The 27707-nt window shown below is 41.3% G+C and overlaps 1 protein-coding gene across 5 annotated transcripts in view; it reads right to left on the bottom strand.

Moving 5' to 3' along the window:
- sept9b (septin 9b) overlaps positions 1-27707 on the bottom strand; it is a 72920-nt gene that overhangs the window by 26688 nt on the left and 18525 nt on the right. For 2 of the 5 annotated variants that reach the window (XM_042433202.1, XM_042433209.1), the window contains one exon: positions 17279-17962. In XM_042433202.1, the coding sequence (XP_042289136.1) occupies positions 17279-17962 (684 nt within the window). Of the gene's footprint in view, positions 1-3150; positions 3257-7508; positions 7573-17278; positions 17963-25223; positions 25427-27707 lie in introns of those variants that run through there. The other 3 variants (XM_042433195.1, XM_042433218.1, XM_042433227.1) reach the window with 3 other exon arrangements.

The following is a 27707-nucleotide window of genomic DNA, read 5'->3' as shown; positions in this document are numbered from 1 at the left end:
TCTGAAAGAGACGGGAGCTATACGTCCTGCTATACAGAGGCTGAACTGATGGGCTGCATAAAGGGTCAGTAAGAGTTAAATAAGGAGTTTTTTTGAACTGTAAATCATGCAAAGATTAAAAATATAGACCTGTAAATGTGCATGATATGTTTCCATTAAGGACTTTCATTCTGTAAAATAACAAGCTCTCAAATGGATTCTAATGTAAATAAATGTGACATGTTTAGGAGTTAGAGACCAGTTTCTGTAATTTCCAATTATCATCCCAGATTCAAAAACATAATAATGGACGACCCATCATGCCTTGAGGCATAATACTGCCACATCGCTGTAGATGAGGTCACCTCAAACCTCCAAGCGTCCAGCGTCTGCAGGCCTATGACCTATAAACTCTGACAGGATGTGACATATTCTTACCTTCTGAGACATACATGTAGAAAAAAAATCATTTATAAAATAAAAACATTCCATCACAGCCAGATTCTCTAACTCTACAGGACAGATTTTGAGTGAGAAATGTATTTACAGTATCTCTGTGTGTCAACTATGTTTTAGAAAGAATTCCCTACAACAAACTGCTGATGGAGGTAAACCAGAAACAATAACACATGAACTACATTCTTCACTTGCTGATTGAACAGAAAAAGAAGACAGCATATGAGACTATACACATGGAAACAATTATCTAGAGGTCTATGAAGACATTCTGTAATGTGGGAAAGAATATTTTCAGACAAACAGCCTGGTTGTTTACTGTAAAACATGTTCATGCTTCTCCTCTTAGCTCTGCTGCCTTCAAGGTGAATTTTTTTGGTCTAAAACACAAAAGTACACAGAACTGTCTCACATGATGGGAACAACAGGTTAATTCTAGTCAGCAGTGGATATCCCTTTGAAAAAATCAGGTTTGAAATCTTTGAGTGCACCTGCATCCCACAATGTCTCATTGTCATTAGGGTTGGTTTCATGACATCAGACTTTTAATCACAGCAAGAAAAAAAAAAACAACCTCTGTGTGAATTTCATGCCGCTGATCCCAAACAATACTAATGAAGTGTTTATCTGCAGTGATTGAATTACTTATCATCAGTGGGTTAATGTGATTAGCAACATGCAAACAATGGCTGAGTGGCTTTAACTGACACCCATTATTATAGCATATTGTAATGATGCTAAATGTAAATGTAAATCAGATATGAGGCAGCGTTAGAAAGGCAGGCTGACTACTGTGGGGGGGGGGGGGGAAATCCAAATTAATTTCTTAATTTAATAATACATTGTTTGCACTGTCAGATGAAAACAACGGGGGTCAATGGAGAAGTCAAGGAAGCTTCTATTTAAACTGGAAGGAAGTTATCGTAATGCTAGCACAGCCGTGTCATCCATGTTTATGATCTGACTGTTGCTTATATTTACATTATCGTTGTTATTCTTGTACGCATGCGGCTCACATTTCAGAGCCGGATACATGTCACTTACAAACATGAACCATCAAAACAAAAAGATTGAATCTGACTAAAAAATTGGAATTAAGCCTCAACCTCCTAAACTCCCCCGAGGACGCCGGCGTCCTGAGCCAACGTTACTTTCAGTCTTTCAGAGGATGTAGCGGGTTCAGTTTTAAAGCCAAAGGCATCCACTGCATTTTCAAAAGGGTCCCTTGACCTCTCACCTTAAGATAGGTTACCCACAAGTCTTCCCTTTACCTCACCAAAACACAATGTTTATTACAGATTAATCTTCAGGTTGCCAGCTTTCAGATGATGTATACCACATCTAGCTGGCGTATACTGTTGACCTGCTATCTCCTCCTAAATATCCCCCGTCCCACCCTAAAAAAGACAGAAATGGGTCTATGGTAGGAGGGAGGGAGTGGAAGACATTAAGGTCTGTAATGTGAATGCAGCCTTATTCATGCAGCAGTCTCAAGGCATAAGGTCAAATGCATCATTGTTCTTGTCAATGATGACGATACAACGTGGTTGGTCGGTGCAAAACAAGGATATCTAGAACACCTCTGATGATTCCTCTACATGACTGGACTGCAAATGGAAAAGAAAGCACAGCCATTGTGCAAGCATGTGTTGTTTTTTTTCTTAAATAAATGTTACTTTAAGGTCAAAGACTTGACTGGGATTTCTGGGTGCAGCATCCAACAAAGCAACTATTCAACACAAGTGCTGCACAGTGGGTAAAAGTAGACCATGTGATACACTGAAAACATGGAAGGTGACTAATTTTTCAAAAGTTTTGCTGGCCTCCGAGGCAAAAAAGATTAAAGTTAAGTGATGAACCACAACCTGTTTTGCTTCCCACCAGAAGCAACTGACAAGAGTTAGGAGAAGAGAGGAGTTCTTACTGTTCCCCTTGGAAGAGCAAAACTGTCACAGAGAATAAACGACCTGTTTGACTCCTCAACTCTCCTTGAACTTGGCAACAAGCTCTATAAAAGAGCAGACACAAGGGATTGTCAAAATTAAATAACATCAAAACAGCTCGGCTCCATCAGTGCCTGGCTAATCCACTGCACTGGATCAAAGTCAGCCTAGATACACTTTTGTGATGTGAAGAGAGCTGAGGTTAAAGAAGAAAAAATGACCAAAGAGAACCTTGGAGACCTAAAAAAAAAAGAGTAATAAGGTCTGTCCTGATTGGTCAACACTCTGTTTGTCCCATTATAGCAGATTGATTATCCATGCATGCTCCAGAGCTGAAGACACAATGGGAGGGGAAGGGAGAAAGAAATAGGAGAGGGGAAGGAGGAGGAGAGTATGCAAGGAGGAGGGGGAGAAAGTGGTCGTGCTGACCCCCCAAACTCCTGCACAATGGGAAAGGGAATGGATAGAGAGAGAAAAAAAATAAAAGAAATGAGATAGTGCAAGGCATGCACGCTAAATTAGGGGTTTTCTACAGATCTCCTGCCAAAAACACACTCACTCCCCACCTCTCAGCCTCAAAAGTTCATTTTCAACACAGCGCACACAAGACACCTGGCAAACAAACTTTGACACCAAGAGCACCAATCAATTTCTACCCCCTTCTGTTTGTTTCTCCCTCCCTCTTTAACCCCTCTTTCTCCTCTGTCCAGAATCTTTAACAGCTCTTGTTTCAAGACAAAAAAGCACACGGCAAACATAAAAATCAACTCACCCAACCCTTCCCTGCTCTTCTTCTCTTTCCTCTTTTCTCTCTCTCTTCCTCTCCTACTCTCTTCCCCTCTCAATCACAGCTCCAGCTGGTGAGGCTGGACTGCTGCTGCTGCCTTCGCCACGCCCACAGCACTGTCATGTGACCGCCATCCCAAGTGGCTAGGAAGGCATTCGGCATGCCACACCCCTCATTCAAGAGAAAGTGAATGGGGAACATTGTGGATATAGAAGGCTAGCTCAAACCACGTGTGATTAAGTAAACCCACTTGAGGAAAAGCTGTGTGTGTGTGTGAGTGTGTAAAAGCAGAGAGAAGGACAGTAGAGGATTGTGTTTATGGCCAAATACAGCAACATTCACTTTCATTATGTGTGTGTGTGTGTGTGTCTGTGTGTGTGCGTGCGCCTGTAAGTAGAAGTCAAGAGGCGATATCCTTTTTACTTCTCCATCCTTGTGTGTGTCCATCTGCTCTCTCCCTCCCACTGATTTGTTTCACAGGGGAGGGTATTGGATTATGTCTGTGTGTGCAGGCTGAAAATATTTGGTCATCTCTCTCTTTCAATCCAGCTCCTTTATGGCTCTCTTTCTCTCCCCTTTTCCTCTCTGACGAACACACACACACACACTCATCTCCATCCCTTAAAACTGTGGCTGACTTGTGATTAATGCCATGACTGAAAAAAAGGAACATTTATAATATTAGGAAAACTCTTTAAGCAAAAAGACTAAAGACACATAAAAGAAGCTCTATTTTTTTTCTCGATTTTTTATGGTGATCCTCCTTAAAAATAGCTGACAGAAATATGGAAATACTCATGTAACAACAACTTGAGTGAATTAAGCCGCACCGAAGTCAATACTGGCTGCAAATCAGACGAAAGTGGTTCCAAAATCCAAATGTTCCCTGGAAATCTATAGTGCTCGGGGTGCACTTCCTGTGTGCCGGTTCACCCACAACAGAGAGATTCACATTTATCACGGCCGACCCGCTGACTGTAATGTGTTAATGTAGCCGACATGTGAGAAGATGTTTTCTAAGAATAGTATGATTAAAGAAATTCTGGTTATAAAATGTATTTGATCTCAACTGACTGAAAGGGAGAGTGATTAATTTGTTCCTTTGTTGATGTGATTGTACATTTTTCCACCAGCATACAGACTAAAAGCCTGAGAGACGTTTTCATAACATTCAGCACAAATGCTTCCTTCCTGTCAGAGCTGGAGCCTGAACCTCACACACTTGGCTGCAGTCTCACTCGACCATGTGCATGTACGGAAGTATGAATGCAGGTAATCTGTCCTACACGCTATTGACACATATTCATCATTGTTATCATTTTGCATTAACAAGTCTTATAAGCTCTACGTGTCCAGATGTGCTACTGCATGCAGTAGAGTTGATTTAATGCTGATTCATTTCACATAAGATTGATCCTACACAATTGGCTTGTGTTTGAGATTAGCCTCCCAGGTCCAGATTGAAAACTTGATTCCATGTCAATATCTTGAAAAGTAACAGTTCCTGCTCTGTGAGACACATTGTGCAATCATGGACTGTGTCTTGGCTACACAATTATAAGTATTATGATGGGCTTGGGTTCAATTTAAGTTAGCAAAGACCTTTCTGGTTAATATTTTGTAAGCTAGCAGGATTACCGATTCATTGTAATAAAAATGCAATTACGTTTAGCAACACACTCTCGCTTAGCAAATTCTTTTTTTCTAGACCCTAAATCTGTCACAGGCCTATCTCTCACATGGAAGCAGAACAAAAAGTAAACGTCTTCACTGTCCTGTGAGACTGAAGAACAGCTCTTTAAGGTTCTGGGAAAAAAATACTGACATATTCCTGCTGTACAATCTCTTTTTTATCAAAGAGAATATTTTCCATATAACTCTCACTAAACAATAAACAATGCTGTCAGTATATGACACTCATGACCCACCAGAGTCTGAAGTTGCCATTTCCTCTTGTGGGAACCAAGGATCAAAGGAGAGATCTGCTGTGTTGTATGGGTGTTATTCTATTAGTTCTGGTGAGAGCCTAAAAATGCAGCTTTGAGCCAAAAATTTATGGTAAATAAATGCAGTTAGAATCCATGATTGATGGTTAACTGTTTAAGGCATAAGTGTGTGTGTGTGTGTGTGTGTGTGTGCATGTACAGTAATGGACACTGTAAGTACATACTGTACAATATAGGCCCCTGTTTACGCTACGTCAACAGATTTCAGAAAACAGCTGGAGAAGAGTGTTGTACGGATGAGATATCCCATTGAAATATTCTTTCTATTCACAAAACTCCACAAGGAGTCTCCTTTTTAAAAGTGAGGTCATGTGCTTATTCCTGCTCTGCAAAGCTAAAATTAAGGAATCCTGACTGTGTCATTATTTTCTTCTTTGAAACATAGTGACCAAACATTCAGTTGCATCAAATCATGTGGGCTGAAGAGGGAACTGAAGACTGATATGCGGTGATGACTTGCATGCTGGGAGCCTCATTGGGGAGCTCTGTGATTGGCCTGGAGGTCAGGGCTGATTGCTGAAGGCCACCCAATCAGGACCGAGCACATATGGAGCAGATTAAAAGAGTCATCTCCATGACTTAGCGGACTGAGTGACTCAGTGACACATCCTCCCCGTGAAAGGGGGGGAGCACAGAAAGCAAGGAGAAGGAAGGGGGGGAGGAAAAAAGAGATGAAGTAGGAGGAGGAGGAGGAGGAGGTGGAGGGGTAGGAGTGGTTGGAAGAGTGAGGAGCAGGAGAGAGGAGGGGAAAGAGGAAGAACATCTGGCTTGGCCTGGACAGGGGAGATATCTGGGTCTGTTGGAGACTTCCTGTTGTGTTTTTTTTTTTTTTTTTTTTTTGGTGGTTGATCTGGTCCCCTGTGGTGCAAATGGAGACAGCATGTGTGTGATGAGTGAGGACGGTTTATCTCAACACCCTAAAGTGGCCCCCCAGACCCCATTCTGCATGGAATCACTGAACATACATTAACAGTGCAGACGGATTAATCTATGTATATATCTTGAGCTACTTCACATGTTGACACTAAAATACTTTACTCCTCCAGGTTTATTCCCCAGACCCCAGCTTGCACATTTCGCTTCAAGGTTACAATAACTCAAGCATGTGTTTGCTTTGTCATCACCTTTTTACTGTAAAAACTCTGTGCTGTTTTTATAACGATGACTGCAAAGAAGATAAACTGGCCAGATTTTGTGGTCTGACTGTTTGTTTATGGTGTCTTTCTGTCCATTTTAAGCCACCAGATCTTTCCCAGCTGGACTGCTAAATACTGAGAGCTTGTACCAAGGACTTAGAAAGACTGAGAGAAAGAGTAGCCTTTACTGCTTTTCATTATGCTCAAACAAATCCACTTCTTCTAAAAAGCTTAGTTTCCTTTCAAATTAAACCACAGTAAGACTCAAGTAAGAACTCGTTGCTCCAATGGAGAGTAAAATGAGGTTTTTGAGAGCAAGTGCACAATAGCGTCTTGTAAGCAGATTTGCTTCGACAAAACAATGAGGTTTGCAATAAAACACAAAGAGAAGAGGAGGGGAAATGTTCAAGTAGCATCTTGGGATATTTCCGTGCATCCATTTCCCCACATCCCCATCTGAAGAGGATACATCTTTGTCCTTAAAGGTGCTCTATGCAGGATTTGTCAGTTGGTGTTTGGCCCCTCCTCCCCGGTTCAATTAGCGAGAGAGAGAGCGAGAGCAGCAACAAAGCCGTGAATAAGACAAATAAAACATTATTTTCTGATTGTTTTCATGGTGGTTACGTTCTACAGCACAAATAAACACACCCACACCCCCTCACAATCCTGCGGGAAGGTGCCACAATGCCGGATTTTGCGTGAACGCAGAGCTTCATCCTGTCCTTTGTGGCCTCTCTGCTCTGTGTGTGTGTGTGTAGCTCAGCCCGCCCTCGGTCAAGAGGAAACACAGGCCTGTAGCTACTATTTATACATTCATGACACAGAGACAGAGAGCAGAGCGGAGCAGAGGAGAGAGACAGAGACGGCGATGTACCCTGGTCAATACGCTACGAGTCCTAACCTCACACCCTGTGCGCTGTTAATGGCTGGGGGGGGGCTACACACCCACTGCCAAAAGGTTGACACGTAGATGCGTCTCCAACACAGCAAAATAATGAGAAAATACAGGCAGCATCACACATTTCTAGTGGGTCATAAGTGACGATTGAGAGGGATTACATTCGTATGAATACTTTTTTTTTTAGGAAAATCCTGCATAGTATACCTTTAATTGAAACTAGTTGTCCCTTCTGCCCATGCAGAGTGATAATTTACAACAGCCGAGCTCTCCTACAGACACAAAAGACAACCAGATACTCACAGAGGGTTTCCATCTCGTGGTTGTTGTTCTCACTGCAAGTAAAAGCCATCTCTCCTGTCTGCCTCTTTGTGCCTTCTTTCCTTTGCCTCCACTTCAACTCTAAGAAACAAATCTCTGATAAGGGAAGATAACCACTTTGTCTGTGTTACAGCTGCTGATCTAACTAGCTATGCTTCCTGGGTGCACACACACACACACACCACTGTGTACTCTCTATTTCTGATATTCTGGAGTTAAAGCCTTCCCCAGTGAACAATAAACACAGCGACTCCGAGGGGATCGGCCTTCTGGGGAATCCCTGGCCTCTCACTGGATCTGCGGGGGCGAGGGACAGGGATGACTCAACTCCAAAAACGTGGAGAAGACGAAGGGAGCTCTGTGATTAGACTCTCTGTGCGGTCTCCGCATGTCTTCAAGAAACATTAACCCAGTTATGATGCTAATTATCTATAATAGAAACCTTCCATGTGCAGATACAGTGAGGCAGAGAGAGACCGAGAGAGAAATTCTGCTTTTTCACAAGAAGCCCTTCACTCTTCATCTGAATCCTAGCAACTTATGGGAGGCAACTTGCCCTTTCCCCTAAATCTTCAGTGGTGTGTATGCTTCCTTCCTCTGCCCTCTCTCCTCCTGAGTGTTGTTGATTTCTGCAGTCTGCCTTGTAGCATCAGCGCACACTTCACCCCATCGAGACTGTCAGTGAAAGCTAACCCGAAGCTCCTCCGAGCTTCATCGCCAACGTTTTTCTCAACAGACGATGGTGTTCTTTGAAGAAGCTAATTACCCATAAACCACAAAGCTGCCGTCATATTCTCTAAATCCCTAAGTCATCACTGCAAGCAAGATCCAGGCCTATATCAGCACTGTATTTTAAGTACTTTTAAAGTTTGTGCCAATTGTTGCAGAGTTACAATCATTCAGCTAAACAGCATGTCTGCATTAGGCTCCCGTGTCTAATCCAGACCTTTAATCTGTGGGGTGAGGAGGTTGCAGGTATTTAAGTGCAAAAGAGGTGACGAGGCTTCTTACCAGAAGGTGTAAAAGATGTATTACTTTCCTTTCCCCTGCATTTAACTGTCAAGTCAAACTGTTTGCTGTGAAAAAGGTCTATGTTATACACTAAAAGTATGGTTTGAACTGAAAATAGAGATGAGAGTTTGCACAGTTGAATTTTACATCTGGAAACAGACTAAGTGGCACTAAAACTGCACTTCAGCATAACTTAACCACAGCTCAGTCGACCATGATGTTTTTTATAGAATCTTGAATTGAAATTGTGATTCAGATTTTATATATGTATCATCACAACTCATTTTTAAGACTTATGCACCTGTGTGAAATACTGTAACATTGGATTTTTATATACATCTTAAAACCACAAAGGTTCTTGATATATAGTATGTTATCTATATTTTTGTCATCCAAGTTCTGTAATGTTGCTATCTGGTCCTTTCTATACACACAACATCTATTTCTGTCAGTCCTGGAAGAGGGATCCCACCTCTGTTGCTCTTCCTGAGGTTTCTTCCATTTTTCCCCTTTAAATGTTTTTTTAGGGAGTTTTTTTCTTATCCAAATCAAAGGTCTAAGGACAGAGGATGTTGTATTCCTTTACAAAATATAGAGCCCCCTGGGGGGACAAATTTATGATTTATGATATTGGGTTATATAAATAAAATTGACTTGACTTGACTTTGCACATCCCTTTTGCAAGATCTAAATCTGAACATCCTTACTGTCTTCAGTTCCTTTTGATATGGAAACATTTCGTGCAGACCAGCCTCTGTGCATGGTTTCTACATGAGCTGGAAAAGGTTTGCAGCCAAAACAAAGAGTTGTGTTGGTTTTTATCTATTTCAGATCTGTTGTACACTGTCGTACTGTACATGATCGAAACATATGACATTGGGAATGATGCTTTAACCTGATGTCAAAAGGCTGAAAGCTGCTGTATCATCCTAGAGTACAACACACACTTGCTGATGCAGAAATGCATCATCAGTTGTAGTTGGTATAAATACATAAATATGAGACAAGACTGCACCCTCTCCTCTCATTTTTCATATCCAACACATGCTCATTTCAGATAGATACACACCCTCACACATGATTCCCTGCGCCCCCTCATCTTCTGATTTCAGCAGATGGCAGGACAGTGGTGCAAACGGCCATCTGCCTATACACACACACACACACACACAGAACAATTACTGTTTCTCCAGTATGTCCTCTATCAGCCAACAAGTGGGCCAAACATCATTAGCAGAGAATGTGGAGAAAATCTAACCTCACATGAACTGTTCCTCTTCATGAAAACCATTCCCAGTGTAATTATAAACTTCTCGCTATGCAGATGCTCCCATCGAGCGAGACAGAACCTAATTTCACTGTGCAAAAATGTGAAAACCACATGGCCATCAAGCTTGTCAAGTTCAAAAATGTAGAAAATAACGCACATTTATTTTTCTTCTAGTTTTTTCTTCTTAGTATCACAATTGCCGTGCAATAAAGTGCTTATAGCAGGTGGCCGCGGTCCCTAGCTGCAGATCAGTCCACCAAAAAAATATAGTTCATGCCCCACATTACTCTGGCTTCATTTCTTCATTTTCATGGCCAAGATAAGGGACATGATTTTCCCATCAGTTTCTTGGACAATGGAACCACAACAGAGACTGATATCTGTATAAACAAAAGGGAGGATTCACCCGGAGACGGACCAGATAAATGAAGATAATGTCAACCGAGACTCGACGTTATCGCAGTTTGCTTCATTAAACTCTGATGGCCCATATCCTACTATTTGTCTTTTATCTTACGGTGATGGAAAAAGGTTGATAATGGTGGTTTATGTGTGTGTGTGTGTGTGTGTGTATCTAATGTTAGGCTGTTTTGTTTAACTCCCTGTGGAAGACAAAGTGTGATCATTCTGTCATGTTCCCAGTGTGGTGAGAGGAAGTAGGGTGGGTGTATATGTGTGAGCTCGAACATGTGTGTTGTGCTTTCACATGTATGTAAAGGTGAAATAAGTGAATGTGTCTGTTTCACACTGTGCAGGAGAAAGTGAAAGAAGAGGGGGGGCGTTTACCACAGTTGTGGGATTTGGCATGATGACTAAAAAGGACGAAGGTCTTTCTGCAGTGGTGGGAAACTTCTTTAACCCTTGACTTCCCCCAGATGCTCAATGTAAACTCCAACTTCCGAAAGCCTTATCTGGGGAAGAGGGGAACTGTGTGTGTGTGTGTGTGTGTTTATCTGGGACAGAAGTCTCAGCTCCACCCTCCTTCCCCTCCTCCTCCTCCTCCAATGTAGGACTTTCATAAAAAAAAAAGGAAAACCTTTCATGTCCGGCCGTATTAGTGTCAGCACAGTTCAAAGAGTTGCAAGACATTGTTTTGAGTGAGTGTCTATCCTTATGATATATTTGAGTATTAAAATCTTTCATCAGACACAAATGGAAAAGGCCTGACATCTATGTGTTGGATGCATTTCTACAGCAATACACCAGCGTGGTCCAAGTCTCTGATCGAGCTCCATCCACTGAGTGAAAACACAGCAGTACTGAGAGATGAAACTGTTTCATTTACATTTTCACTTGTAAGTGAAACTAACTAAAAAAAAAAGACAAAATACAGGTTTATTTGACCAGGTTCACCTCTAAACAGATTTCACCTGTCACACACTGCCTCCTGGTGGATCGTTTAGGAAGCACACTCAGAGGGAAAAGCTCTCCGATAATGAGAAGTGACACTTCGTCACTGTTTTGACTGCAGGACATTTTTGAAGTGAAAAGAGTCTAAAGGCTCACTGACCTCAAGTGAGCAAATCAGCACATTATTTGGCAGCAAAGTCGAAGACACAGTCAGGGACAATCTGTGCCTCAGTGCGGGAACATCATCATGTCATCGTCTTCAGGCAAAGATGAATATTATACTATTTTACATAATTTCCCTTTCATACCATGATGAAGCATTAATTTATAATAAAGAGTTACAGCTGAAAAATATAAGGCTATAAATATCACCCTGCTGTCTGCTGCAAGTTTATATAGTGTTTCCTGTTCAGGATTGATGTGGCCTTTTCACATATCCACCAATTTACTAATTGAATTACTTGTACAATGTACAGTAAAGCAGCGCTAATGCTGATTCACAAGCTACTGAAGAACCTTTCTGCATTTTCTAAAACTTCTATATTCTGTATCCAAAGTGTCACAATTTCAATTTTTGCAACAAATAATGTGTCTATTAATAACACTCTGCCAGTGAACAAGGAAACCTTACATTGTTGCATAAGATATAAGGATAAACAATCTTAATTTTAAGACATGTGACACAAAGGAAGGCAATTAACTGTGTTTAACTGAGCTGTCTCCTAAACAAAAACATCACTAACTAATTGAGTTTGTTTTAATTACAGCTTGCTTGTGAAAACGTATTTGGGTAACAGCATCGTATCATCACAATGTGATTCCACTGAAAGTTGTTACAGTTAAAGGTAACAATGAATTATTGCTGAGCTATAACAGAAAGTTCATCTAAACGTGTGATTCCTCAAAAACATCTGTGATAAGATTTTTAAAAAAAGTTAAGCTAGATGGTTTAATATCCAGGTTACTGCAGGATAACTTCCTCATATTATTTTTTAATTTGTGTGACTACTGCTGCTGAACCTCAGAGTGAAACATATGCGACTTAGTAACAATGTTATTCTCAATCAGCAACGGTTCCCCATCACATGCACGTAAAGGCCTTTCCTTTGCCTCGCTCTTTATTTGAGGTAATTAGCTGAGGGGTCACACTGAGTAATGGTCTGGGATCAGTCCAGAGTAATTACACTGGGAGAGGATTGACCTCAGATATGCCTTTGCCTGAGGTTGCAAAGTTGCACGTATGTGTGTGTGTGTGTGTGTGTGTGTGTGTGTGTGTGTGTGTGTGTGTGTGTGTGTGTGTGTATGTGTGTGTGCGTCTGTGTGCGTGCATGCTTTGTGGGTGTGTGTGTGTGTTTGTGTAGGTGTGTCGATGAGAGACAACAAAAGTAAAACAAAAAATCTAAGATGAGGAAAGTGTGTGTGTGTGTGTGTGTGTGTGTGTGTGTGTGTGTGTGTGTGTTTGCCCCTCCCTGACCTATGGACAAGCAGAGACAAATCACCCACCGCCCTGTGCCGGCCCTCCTCCCCGCTTTAAGAAGGTAAATCCAAAAAAGAGACAAATGGCTTCACGTGCTCCCTTTTCCATAATGACTACACCTCAATTAGGAAAACAAATGTACTACAAGATCATTGTTTATCTAGGCAATATAAGGACAAATTCTAGTTCCAGTTTAGCATAAACTAAATGCTAAAATCAGGACATGAGGACACTAAATGAAGCATTTCTTAACTATAACTGAAAGCAGCAGCATCTATAACAAGATAAGATAAACTTTATTGTCCTACAAGGGAAATTTGTCTTGGGCTCCGAGCCACTGCATCACACAACACACTTACAGACAATGTTGCAATGCACACGTACACACATAAAACATAGATCATACATGCATACGTTGAAGATTAAACATACTTAATGTGTTTAATCATGCTTAAATTCATAACTTTAATTTCCTTTCCACTTTTATCTGTAACACAAATCCAGTTGAGATGGAAATACAAATCCATCTCCGCTGTTTTTACTTCTTTATCGCAATGAAACACTGAAAGAGTTTCTAAATGAGGTTGCTGGATGTGACCAGAATGATAACCTATCAGTTGGCGTTATCCCAGTGAGAACACTATTTACGGTCCACTCCAGGGTGTGGTAAAAAGGACAAAGTCCATTTTTCATGTTAAAATAAAAGCAACTCTTTGTCTCTGTGATCTTATGTAACAATGTCAAAAAGGAGCCCAATTATTTCATCCATGGTTATATTATTCCGTATCCTTCTCCTGCATGAGAACAGGACATATTTACCTCAGACGCGGTCTCCAGGTGAAACAAACTTTCTTAAATTTGAAAGCTGGTCTGAAAAATGATAAGAAATGTGCCATTTCGGACCACAGGTGGTACAGGCTTTTCCGTCTCGAGATGTTAGATAGAGCTCTTTCTGCAGTGTTTGATGGATTGATGAACAGCAGGCCTGGCTGTCAAGATAAGGTTCCCCGTCTGGCTGAACACACAGGAGCAGATCAGATACCAATCAGCATGCAGAATGAGTGTAGTGCCTGTAGCCTGAAGTGAACCTGATGGTCAGGTTTTTCTTGAACGCGCTACTGCAATTTAACATTACCACATCAATTTGACGTCGTAACATAAATTTAACATCTTCTTCTTCCAGCACTTGAAGCTATATCACAGTTAAACCGAGTGAAACAATAAAATCTATTTTTATGGCTCCATATCATACCCAATGAAATTTTCAGGATGTCTCGTGCATCATTTTATGTGCATCTCTCTGCAGTTTAGCTTGACATATTTAATGTCTTCGGAAACCATATGGTCTCTATACAACATGAGTTCATAATGATGGGTCTCTACTGACTTCAAGGCCCAAAACATGACATATTTTGCTAATCAGTGAACATTTGCAGTTCACTCTTTGGCATGTTTATGTGTGTGTTACGTCCATAACTCTTTCTCATGTTGACCTTTTACATAAACATCCCTATGTATCTCTGCTCTCTGTGAAGCTTACATCAAAGTACAGAGCGCTATTTGCTAGGAAGCTGGCAGACTTAGATCACATGACCCCTGAGAGAGGAAATCCACCTCAGTGAGGTCACACAGCAGGGGAAACAATCATGCTGACAGAACACGGAAGGAAGTACGGGATACTCTATGTGCCTGTGTGTGTGTGTGTGTGTAAACCACATAAATGACGTGTGATGTCATTTCCTCCTGGAAAAACCGAACGGGTCCAGGAAACAGCTTATCTAACAGCCTCCTGAAAACACAGACGACAGCTATATTTCAAAAATAAAAAAATAAAAAATCTCTGCTTGTATGTTGCCATCAGCTCTCATGTAAACTGAAACTGTATTATGTCATCAAAGGAAATACATAAGATATAATCTGACTTGCACCTCAGTGAATCTGTTGTCTGATAGTGCTATTTGCCGCTGCTGTTGTGATTTTTTTCCTCTTTTCCAGCACTCCTGATGATGCATTAGAGCAGAGCAGGGTGGGCTGGCTCTGAGCCCCTGAACCCTCCAGGCAGGCCACCCTTCATTAAGACCCCTGATAGAGGCCTCGCTCCCTGCGGGCAAATAAGTAGTTACAACCCCCATAATCCAGCAGAGAAGCATGTAAAACTTTCTGCAAGGACGCAGACTAGAAGCTAAAAAGCACAGAAACATACGGACAGACATGGGGACAGTTGTTTGAATGTTCTGTGGGCGACGCAAACACAAATTACATCTGCTAGATGACAGAGTGCAGTATCTGCAAACCAAAAACATACAACATCAAATGACCTAAAATAACAGGAGAACATACCCATCATCATTATCATCATCATCATCATCATCATCATGTTATAAGAGCTAATTATAAAATACTTGGCAGTGTGGCTAATAGTGATATAGCAACAGACAAATTTATCAAATCCTGAGAACACAGTGTTGATCTTTAACTGTAATGATGCAAGCTAGAAGCCGTTTCATTTGTGTAAGTGAATGAATGAATACATGAATATATCTGAGGTTTAAATATCATTAAAATGTGAGATAAAATACCTGCTAAACATTTTTCTGCATTTTGTATACAGTACGTGTGTGTTTGAGTCTATTTCACAAAGACGTGTTTGTTTCCAACATTCACTTAAACGACTTCAACTCACAGTGGGAAAAACAATTAAAATCTGTGGCTACGGGCAGACACACAATGTAGACCTAATGTAGACCTGTAATTTGGGCTAAAATCTATCCTCTTTTACTGTAATAGTAATTGCTATTTAACTAACAGACTACTACTCTAGTGCTGCCAAGGTTAAACTTTCGTACATAACAAAAATCCCTCTGGGTTCCAATACTGCATTAATAACAGACATCCAAATAATACATGGATTACCACAAAAACAGACAGTCAGTCTGCTGTTTCTACTGACAGACGGGCCTCCAAGGACACAGACATGGTAACTTGTATTACTGACAGATATGCCGACATCAGATTAATCAAGCAACCCGCTCCTGTTACTGGTTTTTCTGTGCTGAGAGATCTGATACTGAGGGTAGTCTGCGTCCTCGGTGTTAGTGGAAAAGGAGCAGGGAGATATGAAGTCGGTAGAAAAAAGTCCAAATGAATCAGAGTCCAAATGAAATGTAATCTGGAAAATGTGACAAAGTGTTTTTACCCAGCGGGGTTTGTGAAACGCTAGCCTTTCATCACATGAGAAAATGTAATTTGGTTTTATGTGAGTTAAAGATAGCCTATTACACTCACGTTAATCTCTTTTCCTCTCTCTCTCTCTCTCTCTCTCTCTCTCTCTCTCTATCTCTCTCAAACTGGTAAGTCTATGCTAAAGCAATCACACAGGCTGGTGAGCTAATTCAGTGACTGGTTTAAGAACATTTGTATTTTGTTATAAGTTTCTTTTTTTGTATGTTTGTTCAGAAAGCATGTTTTTTTTTGTATGCATATTTACATTAAAAACAAACACTTGGATCCAATTTCTGGGGTTTTGACACTTTGCCCAAAGGTCTCAGCAATCCTACTTGTTGTTATGGTGGCTAGAACTAACAACTAAGCCCCCAGAACAGGAGAACAGTGTGGAGAGCTGCCACAGTTGTGTTGTCTGGTGCTAAATTGGACCCTCATGTTGAGTGGGCTGATCGATAATGTCCTCATTCACAAATACAGAATGTTTACTTCATCGGTTGTTTGTGTTGCCTCCCCGTTTGTCATACTTAAACATGATGATGAATTATGTTATGCACACCCACAAAAATACACATGCAGACGAGCGATGCGATACACGTTCTTGCCAATGGTTTCACACTATTCCAATAATCCACAGGTGCTGGTGATGAACCACAAAAACACAGTGCCAACAAACACAGGGAAGACGACTGCAGGCTAGTAAACATGGATATAAACAATGCGGCTTTCAAAATGTTCAAAAATCCATTATGTAAAATTTGGGAAAGGAAATACATTTAACACATTTGTTACACTTCAAGGAGGTACACAAGTGTTTTTTGAATAATACTGAATTTAAACTTAACTTTTGTTAAGAAACAGGACACCAGTTCTGGTTCTCACAACTTACCAGTTCCCACATCACAAATATAATACTGGAAATTATATATTCATTAATTATTTGAAATGCATGTTAGTCTTTTATTAGTCAGCACAAATCGTTGTTTGCCTCATTTCTTGTTGTTTTTTTTAACTTAACTGACTTAAGATCAGTCTAAAGCACATAACAATTGTTTTAGATTTTACACAAGTGTGTATTTGGTATTTATTTAGTCTTTAATCAAATAGATGATCCTATTTTGTGCTGAAAGGTTTGTATTTTTAGTTTTTAGCAGTGGCAACATTCTGTTTCTTTATCAAGAAACAGAATAAGGGCTAGGTGATGATGAATACCACCTTTAGCCACCATGACTGAAGAGACAAAGTGCACCACCAATCAAGGAAGATCAAGGACATGTCACTAAAAGAAACCACTGATTACCATCTTCTTATAAAACAAATATAACACTGTATCTCTATTAAATAAGTGTGAGTAGACGATGTGGCAGTTTCAGCATCTGCCTCAACATTTCATGCTAAATATTATGTTTGAAGCAGACTTACTGTCAGTGTTGGGGGATTTGCGTCCGGCGTGGTTGGGCGAGGAGCAGCGGAAGGTGGTGACGATGGTGTTGTGGTGAGGATTGGGGTGGTGTGGGTGATGTACTGCTGCGTGGTGGCCGTTGTTCTCCGGCGGAGCTCTGGTGATGCTGATATCAGGTTTACGGACATCCCCGGGACTGGGGGGCTCAAATTTGCGAGCGTGGTTCTGCTCAAGGGTCCGGCTGGTCCCGTTGTTGTTATTGTTGCCTTCGTTACGGCGTATCACTAGGGAGTCAGTAGGCGTCTTGGCGAAAGTGACCTCCCTCTTGTGGCTCATCTCGGGGGTCTTGGAGTGGCCGAGGACTTCGGGGCGTTTCAAGGCGCTGTTGCTCCCAAAGCGTGCAGAGGCGGGGCTGGTGATGTTATCCACCTGCTTGTTGGATGAAGAGGAGATGTCAATGGAAAGTTCAGAGCGGCGCGACACAGGCTCAGGGGTCTTGGAGCCTCCTCCACCCATGATGGAGCGGGGTTGGGTGTAGTTGAGGTTGTTGTTGTTGGTAGCTGGGGCAGCGGTGCCCAGGTCACGGTAGTAGATGCTGGTGGGAGACATGGCGTTACGGTGAGGGGAGTTGGTTGTCCGGCGGGAACCGGGGGAAGAGTGAGATGAAGTGTCGACATCCTCCACCTCAAAGGACCTCTTCAGAGCTGTATGTAAGGGACAAAGACAACATGTTACTTATATGGTCCCGTCTGATATAGGAGAACTCAACGTATTGAAAGCACATTTACTCTTAGTTACAATTTCTTAACCGCAACAAGCTCATCTTTCCCTTATAAACCATTTATGGGTCAAGATTGCTGTTTATAGAAAGTAGGAACAACGTCATAAAGTATTCATCAAAAAGGTCATAGCCATTAACTGAGCAGTAAACAAAATGAGATGTTTTTTCTAAAAAAAACACAAAACACTATGAACAGCATCCAAGTAGTAAAGTGCCTGAGGTTTGAGGGTGGGGTATCTGTTGGTGGCAACACAAAAGAAACAGCATGCACAAGCAATTAAGCCATACCTATCTAATTTCATTACGTCCCCCATCAGCAGCAGTAGATTTTTCACTACACTGACTGTATAACGTGTTTTTTGCGTTGTTCTGACATGACATGGATGCTACGTGTGCGGTACCATACAATATAAAGGTCTAGGGTTTTACACAAAGCCATTTGAAGCGTTTCATGACATAATATAATGCATGCAATCAGCCAAGAATCCTTCACTGCCAAGCATTTATGCAAAAAAAAGTCTCACTGTGTATGAGCAACATGAGCGTACAGAGACGGAGGCACTTCCTTCCCCTAGGTCAGTCATGACGTGAGAAAATTGTTGCACTGTCCAAGATGAGGATACTAAGGGATGGAATCACCCCCTGGGAAGAGTGCACTCACACTGGCTGAAAATCAACACGAATTTGACTCCCATCATGGAGTTGCTGTGCCAAGCCAGTGGCCAGGAGCTGGTATCATAATGACACACTATAGACCAGTCCGCTCACGCACACCCTTAAGAACATCTCCTGTTTCCTGTGATCCAAAAACTCAGTGCTGATTATTTGATCTGTTTGTGGCCTGTGGCGTGTCTGCGTGTGTGCATGAGTGTCTTTCTACATAACTACAGTATATGTAATTCTGTTCAAAGTGCTTGTAAAAAATAAGTTTTGTTCTATGACTGTGTGTTACGGGAAAGTGTACATGTTTATTTTTAAGTGACTGTAACCACAGGGAGGGGACCGTGCCCCAGCCCCACTGCCCTCTGTGAAAAGCCCATCTCCCTACACACACACACACACACACACATCAGCCAGCACCACTAATCTAATTTACTGCTATAAGCTGCTTCATTCCAACATGTTGGACATTTGATACAGTTTACCCCCTAACAAAAAAAATCAGGCCTAAGCCAACATCTTTTTTTCTTGTCTAAGTCGGACACACCAAGGACGTTCTTGTTCACCATGGGAATAAATGGATCAGCACTCACATCTTGGAGTTTATGGTGATTTGTGTTACAAATCTCCTCAGCCCACCACCACTCCCTGTACACGCTTTATCTACAACTTAAAGCAAGGTTACTTTTCATCTTTGGTAATCTTGGACTGTAAAAGACAGTTTTTTTTCTAAGGCTGTAAGGCTAGATTTAGCCACTCCAGATGGTTGTACAGTATCAACATTATGTTTGGAAACCATGACATGTCCCTTAATAAGCGCACAAAAGTTCTTAGTGTTCGAAAACACAGTAAGCCACCTCTAACACACACTTTAACAGTAATTTTCTCACACTCCCATCACTCATTTTCTGTGTGAAGTTCTGATGAGAACAAAGTTCATTATCCAGTGAGGCACTGTAAAATCTATCCTTTATATAGATATACATATAAAGAAATTATACACAATAATAAACTTGCAATTTGTAAGTGGTGTCCAAACCCACAATGCCACTGGACTATGTCCTTCTTACAACTGCTTTCCTCAAGTTTTATGATTGCTGAGAGGGAGTCCAAGGCTGTGGCTACTTTAAACTCTGGCCAGAGGATAAGTTGGCCTGCCAAAATCTGTCTGCAGATTTCATAAGGAGCTGAAAGCTTGTGATGCACGTTTTTTAAAACTGTTGATTTAAGATTGTATTGTGTAGCGAGCAGGGCATTCATTTTACCCTCCTCTGAGAGCCCAAACACTTTAGGAGACCATGTACGCTCTAACATCTCTTGACACTTGCTGCAGACTTTTGTTACATTTTTGCCAGAGCTGTAAATGTGAGAACTCAAGTTGAACATGGGAGGGATATCATGATCTGTCCTGTCACAAAAAAGAGAGTTGAACCGAGACGTTGTTATTTTCAGTGACCTGTTTAGTGATCCTAGATGAGTATTTCTGTTCTTGGCTGCTTTGTGATTATACGCCCTCAGGCACGACTTGAGTGCTTTGCTCTCAAGCTGTTTGTTTGTATTTAGAGACTGAGCAGCCAATGGTGCATGATTTAAGAGCAGAATTTGAATTTTGCTGTGCTTTAATGTTGTTTGGGAATATAGAGAATGGAAAAAAGGCATTTTGGGCATCTCTCGCTGAGATGATCACTCAGCTCCTACAGTGCGTTTTTAAGGATCATACTTCTTCCCAAAAGGCTCTTGGGTTTTCCATGTGGTCAAATGTCTCTCTTTCTTATTCAGCTAAAGCAAAATGGGAAACGGATCTTTTACTTCTTTGCATGAATATCACAAGTACAGGATCATGCGCACAAGTGTGGGACGGACAGATGGATGAAGGAGTATCTTTCCCAGTGAAACAGCATTCCCAGACTATGAGCTGGAAACAAGAGGTCCAGTCTACCTCAGAGGAACCTCATTAACAGCAGCCAGGAGTCTCGTCTCCCCACATCCCTCCACTACCTATCACCGCCCAGTGTCCAGTATCTCACAGTGTCTCATGTGGGTAGATAATGCAGCACAGACAATATAGCTCAGGATTATTGGCGCAACAAAAACAAAGATGGAGGCAGCTGTATCGTTACTTCGCGTTCATGGTCATTTGTCCTAATACAGCCCAGGTGTTAGGATAGGCTGCCTGTTTATCATCAGTGTCATCACTTTCTCCCAAGGACACCCCAACCAAACATTCAGTATCATCCCAGCCCAGATGCGCTAATAGGAAATAGTCAGGAGTTAGAGGGAGGAAAACAAACAGAGAGGCAAGAGAGGAAAAAGAGACTGTAGATAGAGAGGCAAAGAGGTTTCGGGGTGAGAGATGAGGAGGTTAAAACAGGTCAAGACAAAGCTGCCACTCATTGTTTTCTCTATCTCTGATGTTTAGTCGGGACTGACACCAGTCAACAAGGATTAATCATGCAAATGTCCCACTATATTCCTGTTAGAGTTTAAGTTATGTGATGTTGCACTGTCCTAACTGACACCTGGCTTTGTATTAGGGTTGGACTATATTTTGACCAGATATATGTGAGATAGTTTATCTATGTGTCTGGTATGAACATGTTTTAGGAAAGGCTGTTCTTTCAGGGGGAAAAGCATTAGTACTATCAACCAGACACATTGATATTTCATTTCAAACATCTAAAACAGATAAGCTCAGAGGACACACATTTAAACAATACCGTGATATTACAATTTTGAAAATCCCAAATGATTTCTGGAATGAGATCACTATTGTATTGCACCTGCACAATTTAAAGACCATGAAACAATGTAAAGCTAATAGTAAAGTAAATATAATCTATTTTCCATATGTATTCAATCACCATTACAGCTATAACATATTGTAGTCATGTCATACTCTCTGCTGCTCCGAGTAACTATATACAGAAGTATAACAGAAAGACTGTATATTGATTCTGATGATTGATATTAAACTGCTGTTAATGAATCTCTACACTTCCTACATATGTATCACAATTAAAGCCTTCTGGGAAAGTCAAGTAATAATGCCTCCTGAATTACCAAACAGACTTTTAACGTGAAACAGATGGAAAAAGGGGCTGCATTTGCAAAAAACAGCAAACAGCAGTAATGCCAAATTAACACAGTAAACAAGATGTGCAGATCAGAAAACAAGTTGGTTTCTCACAAGAACATGAGAAAACAGGGGAAGTTTGAAATAAAGGCCATTCCTCAGAGCATTATGTGTCCAGCCTACTTTGCATCTGTAAACACTCAAATAATTTAACTGATTAGACATCCTCATTCATTTTGTAACTGATGAAGAAAATTGCTTATAAAAACACTCTACACTACACCAGCAGTTAATTAATAAAGGATGTACTGTACACAACCTTGAACTCATAATTGCTCTTGTAATTCTAGCATCAAGTGATCAAGACAGTTACACTGGTTATATAAAACCATTTCACATACAGTGGAGTTTATCTGATGTCAAGATCTGCAGAATACAAGTCCATGTGGTCAAACCAGGAAAAACATTACCAAACCTCCTATTTGACAAGACAAGGCCAAGCAACTAGCTATAGAATTTCACACTATTTTGCTTGGTCAGACGAAACCTTAATGCTATACTGTCAAACACACACTTCCTCCAAGTACCCACCAATAGTGTTGGGTTTACTAATGCTGACCAGCAGCAGCACAGCTCACTATGTCAGATTTACTGCACGGTTCCCTCCGGGTCTGGCCGACACCCTGCATCCAGCACAAAGGAATTCTGGGAGTGTTAGAGGTGTTCATGTGATAGAAGAGGTAAGCTGGTGTAGATCTCGGGTCAGAATTGTGCACTGTTTGTGGTAATGTTGAAGTACCAGATGTTTAGAAATAGGACGTGAACCCTGATGAGCACCAATAAAGACACACACACACACATTTACAAAGTCATTTAGGCAACTGTTAAATAGTTGACCTGGTGTTTGGCTTCAGGCCTAAACCTTTAACAGGTAAAGCCTTGTTCTGTCCCTTTGATCAGTCACAGGTTAAATATCCGCTTCATGGACAGATTGATTTACATCAGTAACCAGTGGTTGCATTCCACTTAACACCTGTTAACACACACTTTCTGGACTCTCAATAAAGTCCTGATTGAAAAGGGAGTGTGGAGGAGAGAATGTAGTTGGCAACAAGAACTGATGCAGAAAATGTGTGATTAACTGGTGCTCAGCGACCTCAAAGCAAAACCAAGCACTTTTTACCGTATGAATCACACACACTGACAAAATAAACATGTTTCAGCAAAAAATATTTATATATTTCCAAAGAAGGCAGAACACTGAATCTACCAGCAAATTACTGGGTAGAGAACATGTTGATGCCGAGCTGCTTTGTGAGTGTATGTGTGTGTGTGTGTGTGTGTGTGTGTGTGATTGCAGTACAAGGAGCAAAGACAGCAGCTAACAGAATATTCAGTTAAACGGGTTTTACACATGACAAATCACAAATGGTACATTTACTGGTCTAATAGAGGCATACTAGTAATGCCAAACCTATATTTTCTACCACCTGAGGTCCCATATAACTTGCCTTAGAGGGAACAGGACCACAGAGAACTGTTAAGAAAGTGTTGTATTTAAGCACATAATCCACTTGAACCAATGTTAATAGCACACTGGCCTCTTTGCCAGGTTTAGAAAATGTACCACACACATGCAATTCCTCCATTTCAATATTAATTTCCTCTCTGTGTCCACATGCTACACCGGAGCAACAACATGGCACCTTTAAGCAGATACCGTAATTAGTCCAAATAACTTGGACTGTACACAAAACTCAGTTTAGGTTGGCAAACATAGACGGAGTCCATGTATGACTCTAAAAAGCCTCTCTGAATATACAAATATGGGCTTATTCTGGACTGGTGAGTCATCAGTTTAGATTCAGCCAGAGACATTTTCTACACTTAAGACAATCATAATATTATCTCAGCATGTAGATTCTATGGTAGTTTCTATCATCCATTTTCTATAATAGTAACACACACAAGTTCATCCATTATTACATCTTTAATGTGCTCAACAATTAAATTGCTCTCAGTGCCTATTTCCTCTTCAGTGTGAGATTCAGTGCAGTGTAATGTACTGGAAAACATAATGGTATGGATTTACTCAGTCAAGTGCTTTTCATTGTACATCTCTCTACATCTGTTCCAGTCCTGGATGGAAACACTGGAATGGTTCACACTGGCCATTATTATCCACCAGCCCGTGGTGCTGCAGTAGTTTGTTCTGAATACTATCAGTGGTTTTATGTTACATGAGTAAATGCAGTGAGTCAATTGGTATTGGCCTTACTCCCTTACTTCATTGGCCTTACTTCATTCAGTTCAAGTTAACCTGTTTACATTTACTGGCCTTTTCTGGACAACCCAAATACACCACTTAACACAACCACCATCTATACCTGTAATATCCCAACTGTACAGTATCTTAACAAGCTCATATAATCAGACTCTACTGATGTAAACTAAGTAAGACCAAATTATCCCAGTAACCAAATAAAAACAAAATGCCTTTAATGTTTTAAAGTAGCTACTAATAATTTGATTTCAATCAGATTACAGCAATTCCTCAGCTATTGAAACTTTAATATAATAACCTCAATCACGCTGTTGTTGTCTGATTATCATGATCAGATAAAAGTGTACATGCACAAACAAAACAACTAAGAAACTTGATAGAGCTCAATTTTCCAATTATTACGGTCAATTTAGTTTTGTAGCATTTTAAAAATCCAGTCCTTTGAATGAATGAATCAATGTAAACTACAGACGTCGCATCGTCTGAACTCTCCAATAACTACAATAAGCTAAAATATTGTCTAAATATTGTTAGGGAAGTGAACTTTTTTCTGGCTTCTCCTCTCAGCATCAGTCCATGACATCTGACGGTGAGCATCAGACCAGCTGGAGCGACCCAGTCTGACCGGAGGAGGAACAGGAAAAAGGTAGGGAAGGAAGAAAGAAAGAATAGCAGAGGATGTGGAGGACAAATGGAATTAATGCCAGCTCCACACTGACTTAGCAAACAAAGGAGAGACACAGTTATGGATGTTGTGCGAGGGGTTAGACAGATGTTAGCTCTTAATGTTGAGGTTTCCACTGTCTCTCTTAGTGCTTTCAGCTGAAGGCTTTCCGGTACTGGAATAGTGTGGTGTCAGTGCTGTGTTTGTTTCTATTATTGACGTAACTTGGGTATAATCAATAACAGACTAGAGGCTACAGGGACTTGGCTAGCATATGCCCACCGCCCTGTTCTTAGCATACAGTAACAAGCAGACACATACACAGTACCCACACTTATAAAAATACATGTAAGAGACAGTCAGATATACACACACATCACATTCAAACACAACATCAACACTACTCACAGACATCATACTTCAAGATGTTGGCACTTTTATTCCCTCCTCACTACAACCTGTCAGCGTGCACATTTAAAGTGAAAGAAAGTCAAAACACAAACCTTCAAAATCTGAAATAATTCCCTCCAAGTGAGGATTGACTCCAGAATCAGACATCTTTTCAGTCATGAAATTTCAGAAAACTTCTTTGCCTTTCAGAGTTCAGACAGTTAATTCTGAACAAATTCCAAAACAGAGCCAATGAGAAACAAGTCCTGCAAGCTCACAACTTTCTTATAGCAGCAACGTATTTTTGTCTGACTTCCCACTAAGTCCTCTGTGACGCTGCATCCAGACTTCAGAGAGAGCGAAAAGGCGAGCCTCCTCCCATCTCCTCCCCTCCTTGTAGCTTGAAACACACTCCCCCTGCTCCCCTCTATGTCCTGTGAGTGTGTGAGTTTCCCCTACCCCCCACACACTCCTACATGCAACCGCAAGCATTCACGCAGACAACAGACCCTGTCATACCTAGAGACCCTTTTCCACCGCAGTGGCTCTCAGGTCTGATTTCCTGATCCAGCTTCTGACAGTGAAAGTGGACATGTCACACAGTTATTTTAACAGAGTTAACCTGCAATCAGAAAAGCACCCCTGTTACAACTGTGACTCTTCAAATGACCTTCAGAGAGGCTACTTTTACTCTGTCACAACTACAGAGGGACTACAGTTAAAGTAGGAGTGAAGTGAGAGGTGTCACTTTCGGGTAAACAACCTTCACAAACTGGCTGGCATGTTATTTAAAGTGCAGTCACTTCTGTAGTAACTGCTGACCTGAGGGGACGTCCTGGAGAAAGTTGACATTAGGGATATACGATGGCGCCTCTGGGCAATCAGAGGGAGATTCATGCACCAACCCGCCCTCTGTGACACCACGATATCAGGAAGGACATGGGAATTTGAGCTGTGGTGGACACATCTGACCAGGTAATCGAGCACTGCTGCACTTCTTCTGGGAGGGACACTGACGACAAGCCAGCCTTTTGATGTGGTGGGTATGGTTACACTTTCTTGTCCTTGAGGCTGCTGTGGCCAATTTAGAGCTTGTTCTTTGGGGGAGAGAGAGAAACACTGTTGAAAAGGTGTTGATAAAATAACTTAAAGTGATGAAATATCAAAGTCGGCCTTGCATTCATTTAGCCGCTTCCACTATTTCCCTGTGGGATGTGCTATAGTATTTCTTTTTCCTGAATCTTCCAGAGAAACAAAGCAATAGAGATGCTATCACTGTAAGTAGTGATTGGTCACGAGTGAATGCTTTATCACAGCTTCCTGTTTGGAGCCAGACGTGACTGCAAATTAGATTTTGGATAAGTTGTCCATGATCCTGGGTCCTTTTGACCATTTCAAACTCTTGGGTAGGGTCGTAACAGTGAATTTAGAAGCTGGTCCTCAATCAGCACTCAAAGGAAACCTAACCTCACAGCAAGCACCACAGGAAGCTGCCATTTCCACTCCCAGATAGCCATAGGACACTGTCACCCATTAGATATCACAAATCCCATAGTGTTTCACCCTTCGCAAAGGCAAAAAGGCACAGCAGCAGTGCCTACAGGCACTTTTATAAGCTGCAAGTATAGTTTGGGAAATCCCATTTGAATGAAAAGCTCCATTCTAAAGGACACTATTAGGATGCCAAGCCCACCCAGTGGCCCGTAACCCTAACACCTGAGAGGTCGATGGTAACACAGAGTAACACTGTGTGTTTATAGTGCAGTCTGGTCATTTCATAAAACCGCTGGCAAGGTGTCTCAGGATAAGGAACAGAATGTACACACAGTATTTGCATGTGCCCTAAATCCATCAACTTTACTGGGTAGAATATCTGTCCTAACTCTAACCCTGACAAGCTTTCTGTCACATGTTAAGCAATTAAGCTTTGAGTCCTTGTTGTAACAACACACATAATGAGCGTCACACACCCTGACAGCTGTGTGTGCATTTATAACCAAAGTGTTTGTTGACCTGTGCCTACATGCATTTTTAGGGCATAGTGCACCTTGACATGCTTGTGAAAATACATCTGTATGTTCATGTGAGTTACATACTGTATGGTAGACCTATTAATATGTTTCTATATATACATGCTGTACTTATAAGTAACAAAGTGTGTGGCCCCTCAGGACCCATGCAGGCCGAAGCAGGCTGCACTGTAAACCATATGCCACAAGGCTCTGTAGTACTCAATTAAACCAAAACACACAGTGTGTGAAATACACACCTCCCAAGCCAGTGTGTATTTATCTAAACATGGATACACACTCTGGGCTGGCTGCGAGGCTGAGCAACAGAATGAGGCAAAGCTCCAAAACAACATCTGGAGAAGCGTGTGTAGTCTGTGTACGCGTTTGCACTGCAAGCAATGTTATCTGAATATGTGCCTGTGCATACATGTGCTTGTGTGGTTACTTGACAGTGACTGCGAACGCGTCTGTTTATGTGTGTCTGCGTGTCTCTGTGCCCCTGAAATAGCACTGTAAACACAGAAGTCTAGAGGGATAAATCTTCATAACCAAAACCATTCTGCCTCCATATCTCTGTGGTGCTGA

The sequence above is a fragment of the Thunnus maccoyii genome, chromosome 2 (genome assembly GCF_910596095.1).
Source record: "Thunnus maccoyii chromosome 2, fThuMac1.1, whole genome shotgun sequence".
NCBI classification, from domain to species: Eukaryota; Metazoa; Chordata; class Actinopteri; order Scombriformes; family Scombridae; genus Thunnus; species Thunnus maccoyii.
The sequence above is the reverse complement of the archived record's forward strand: the minus strand, read 5'-3'. Positions and strand labels throughout refer to the sequence as shown.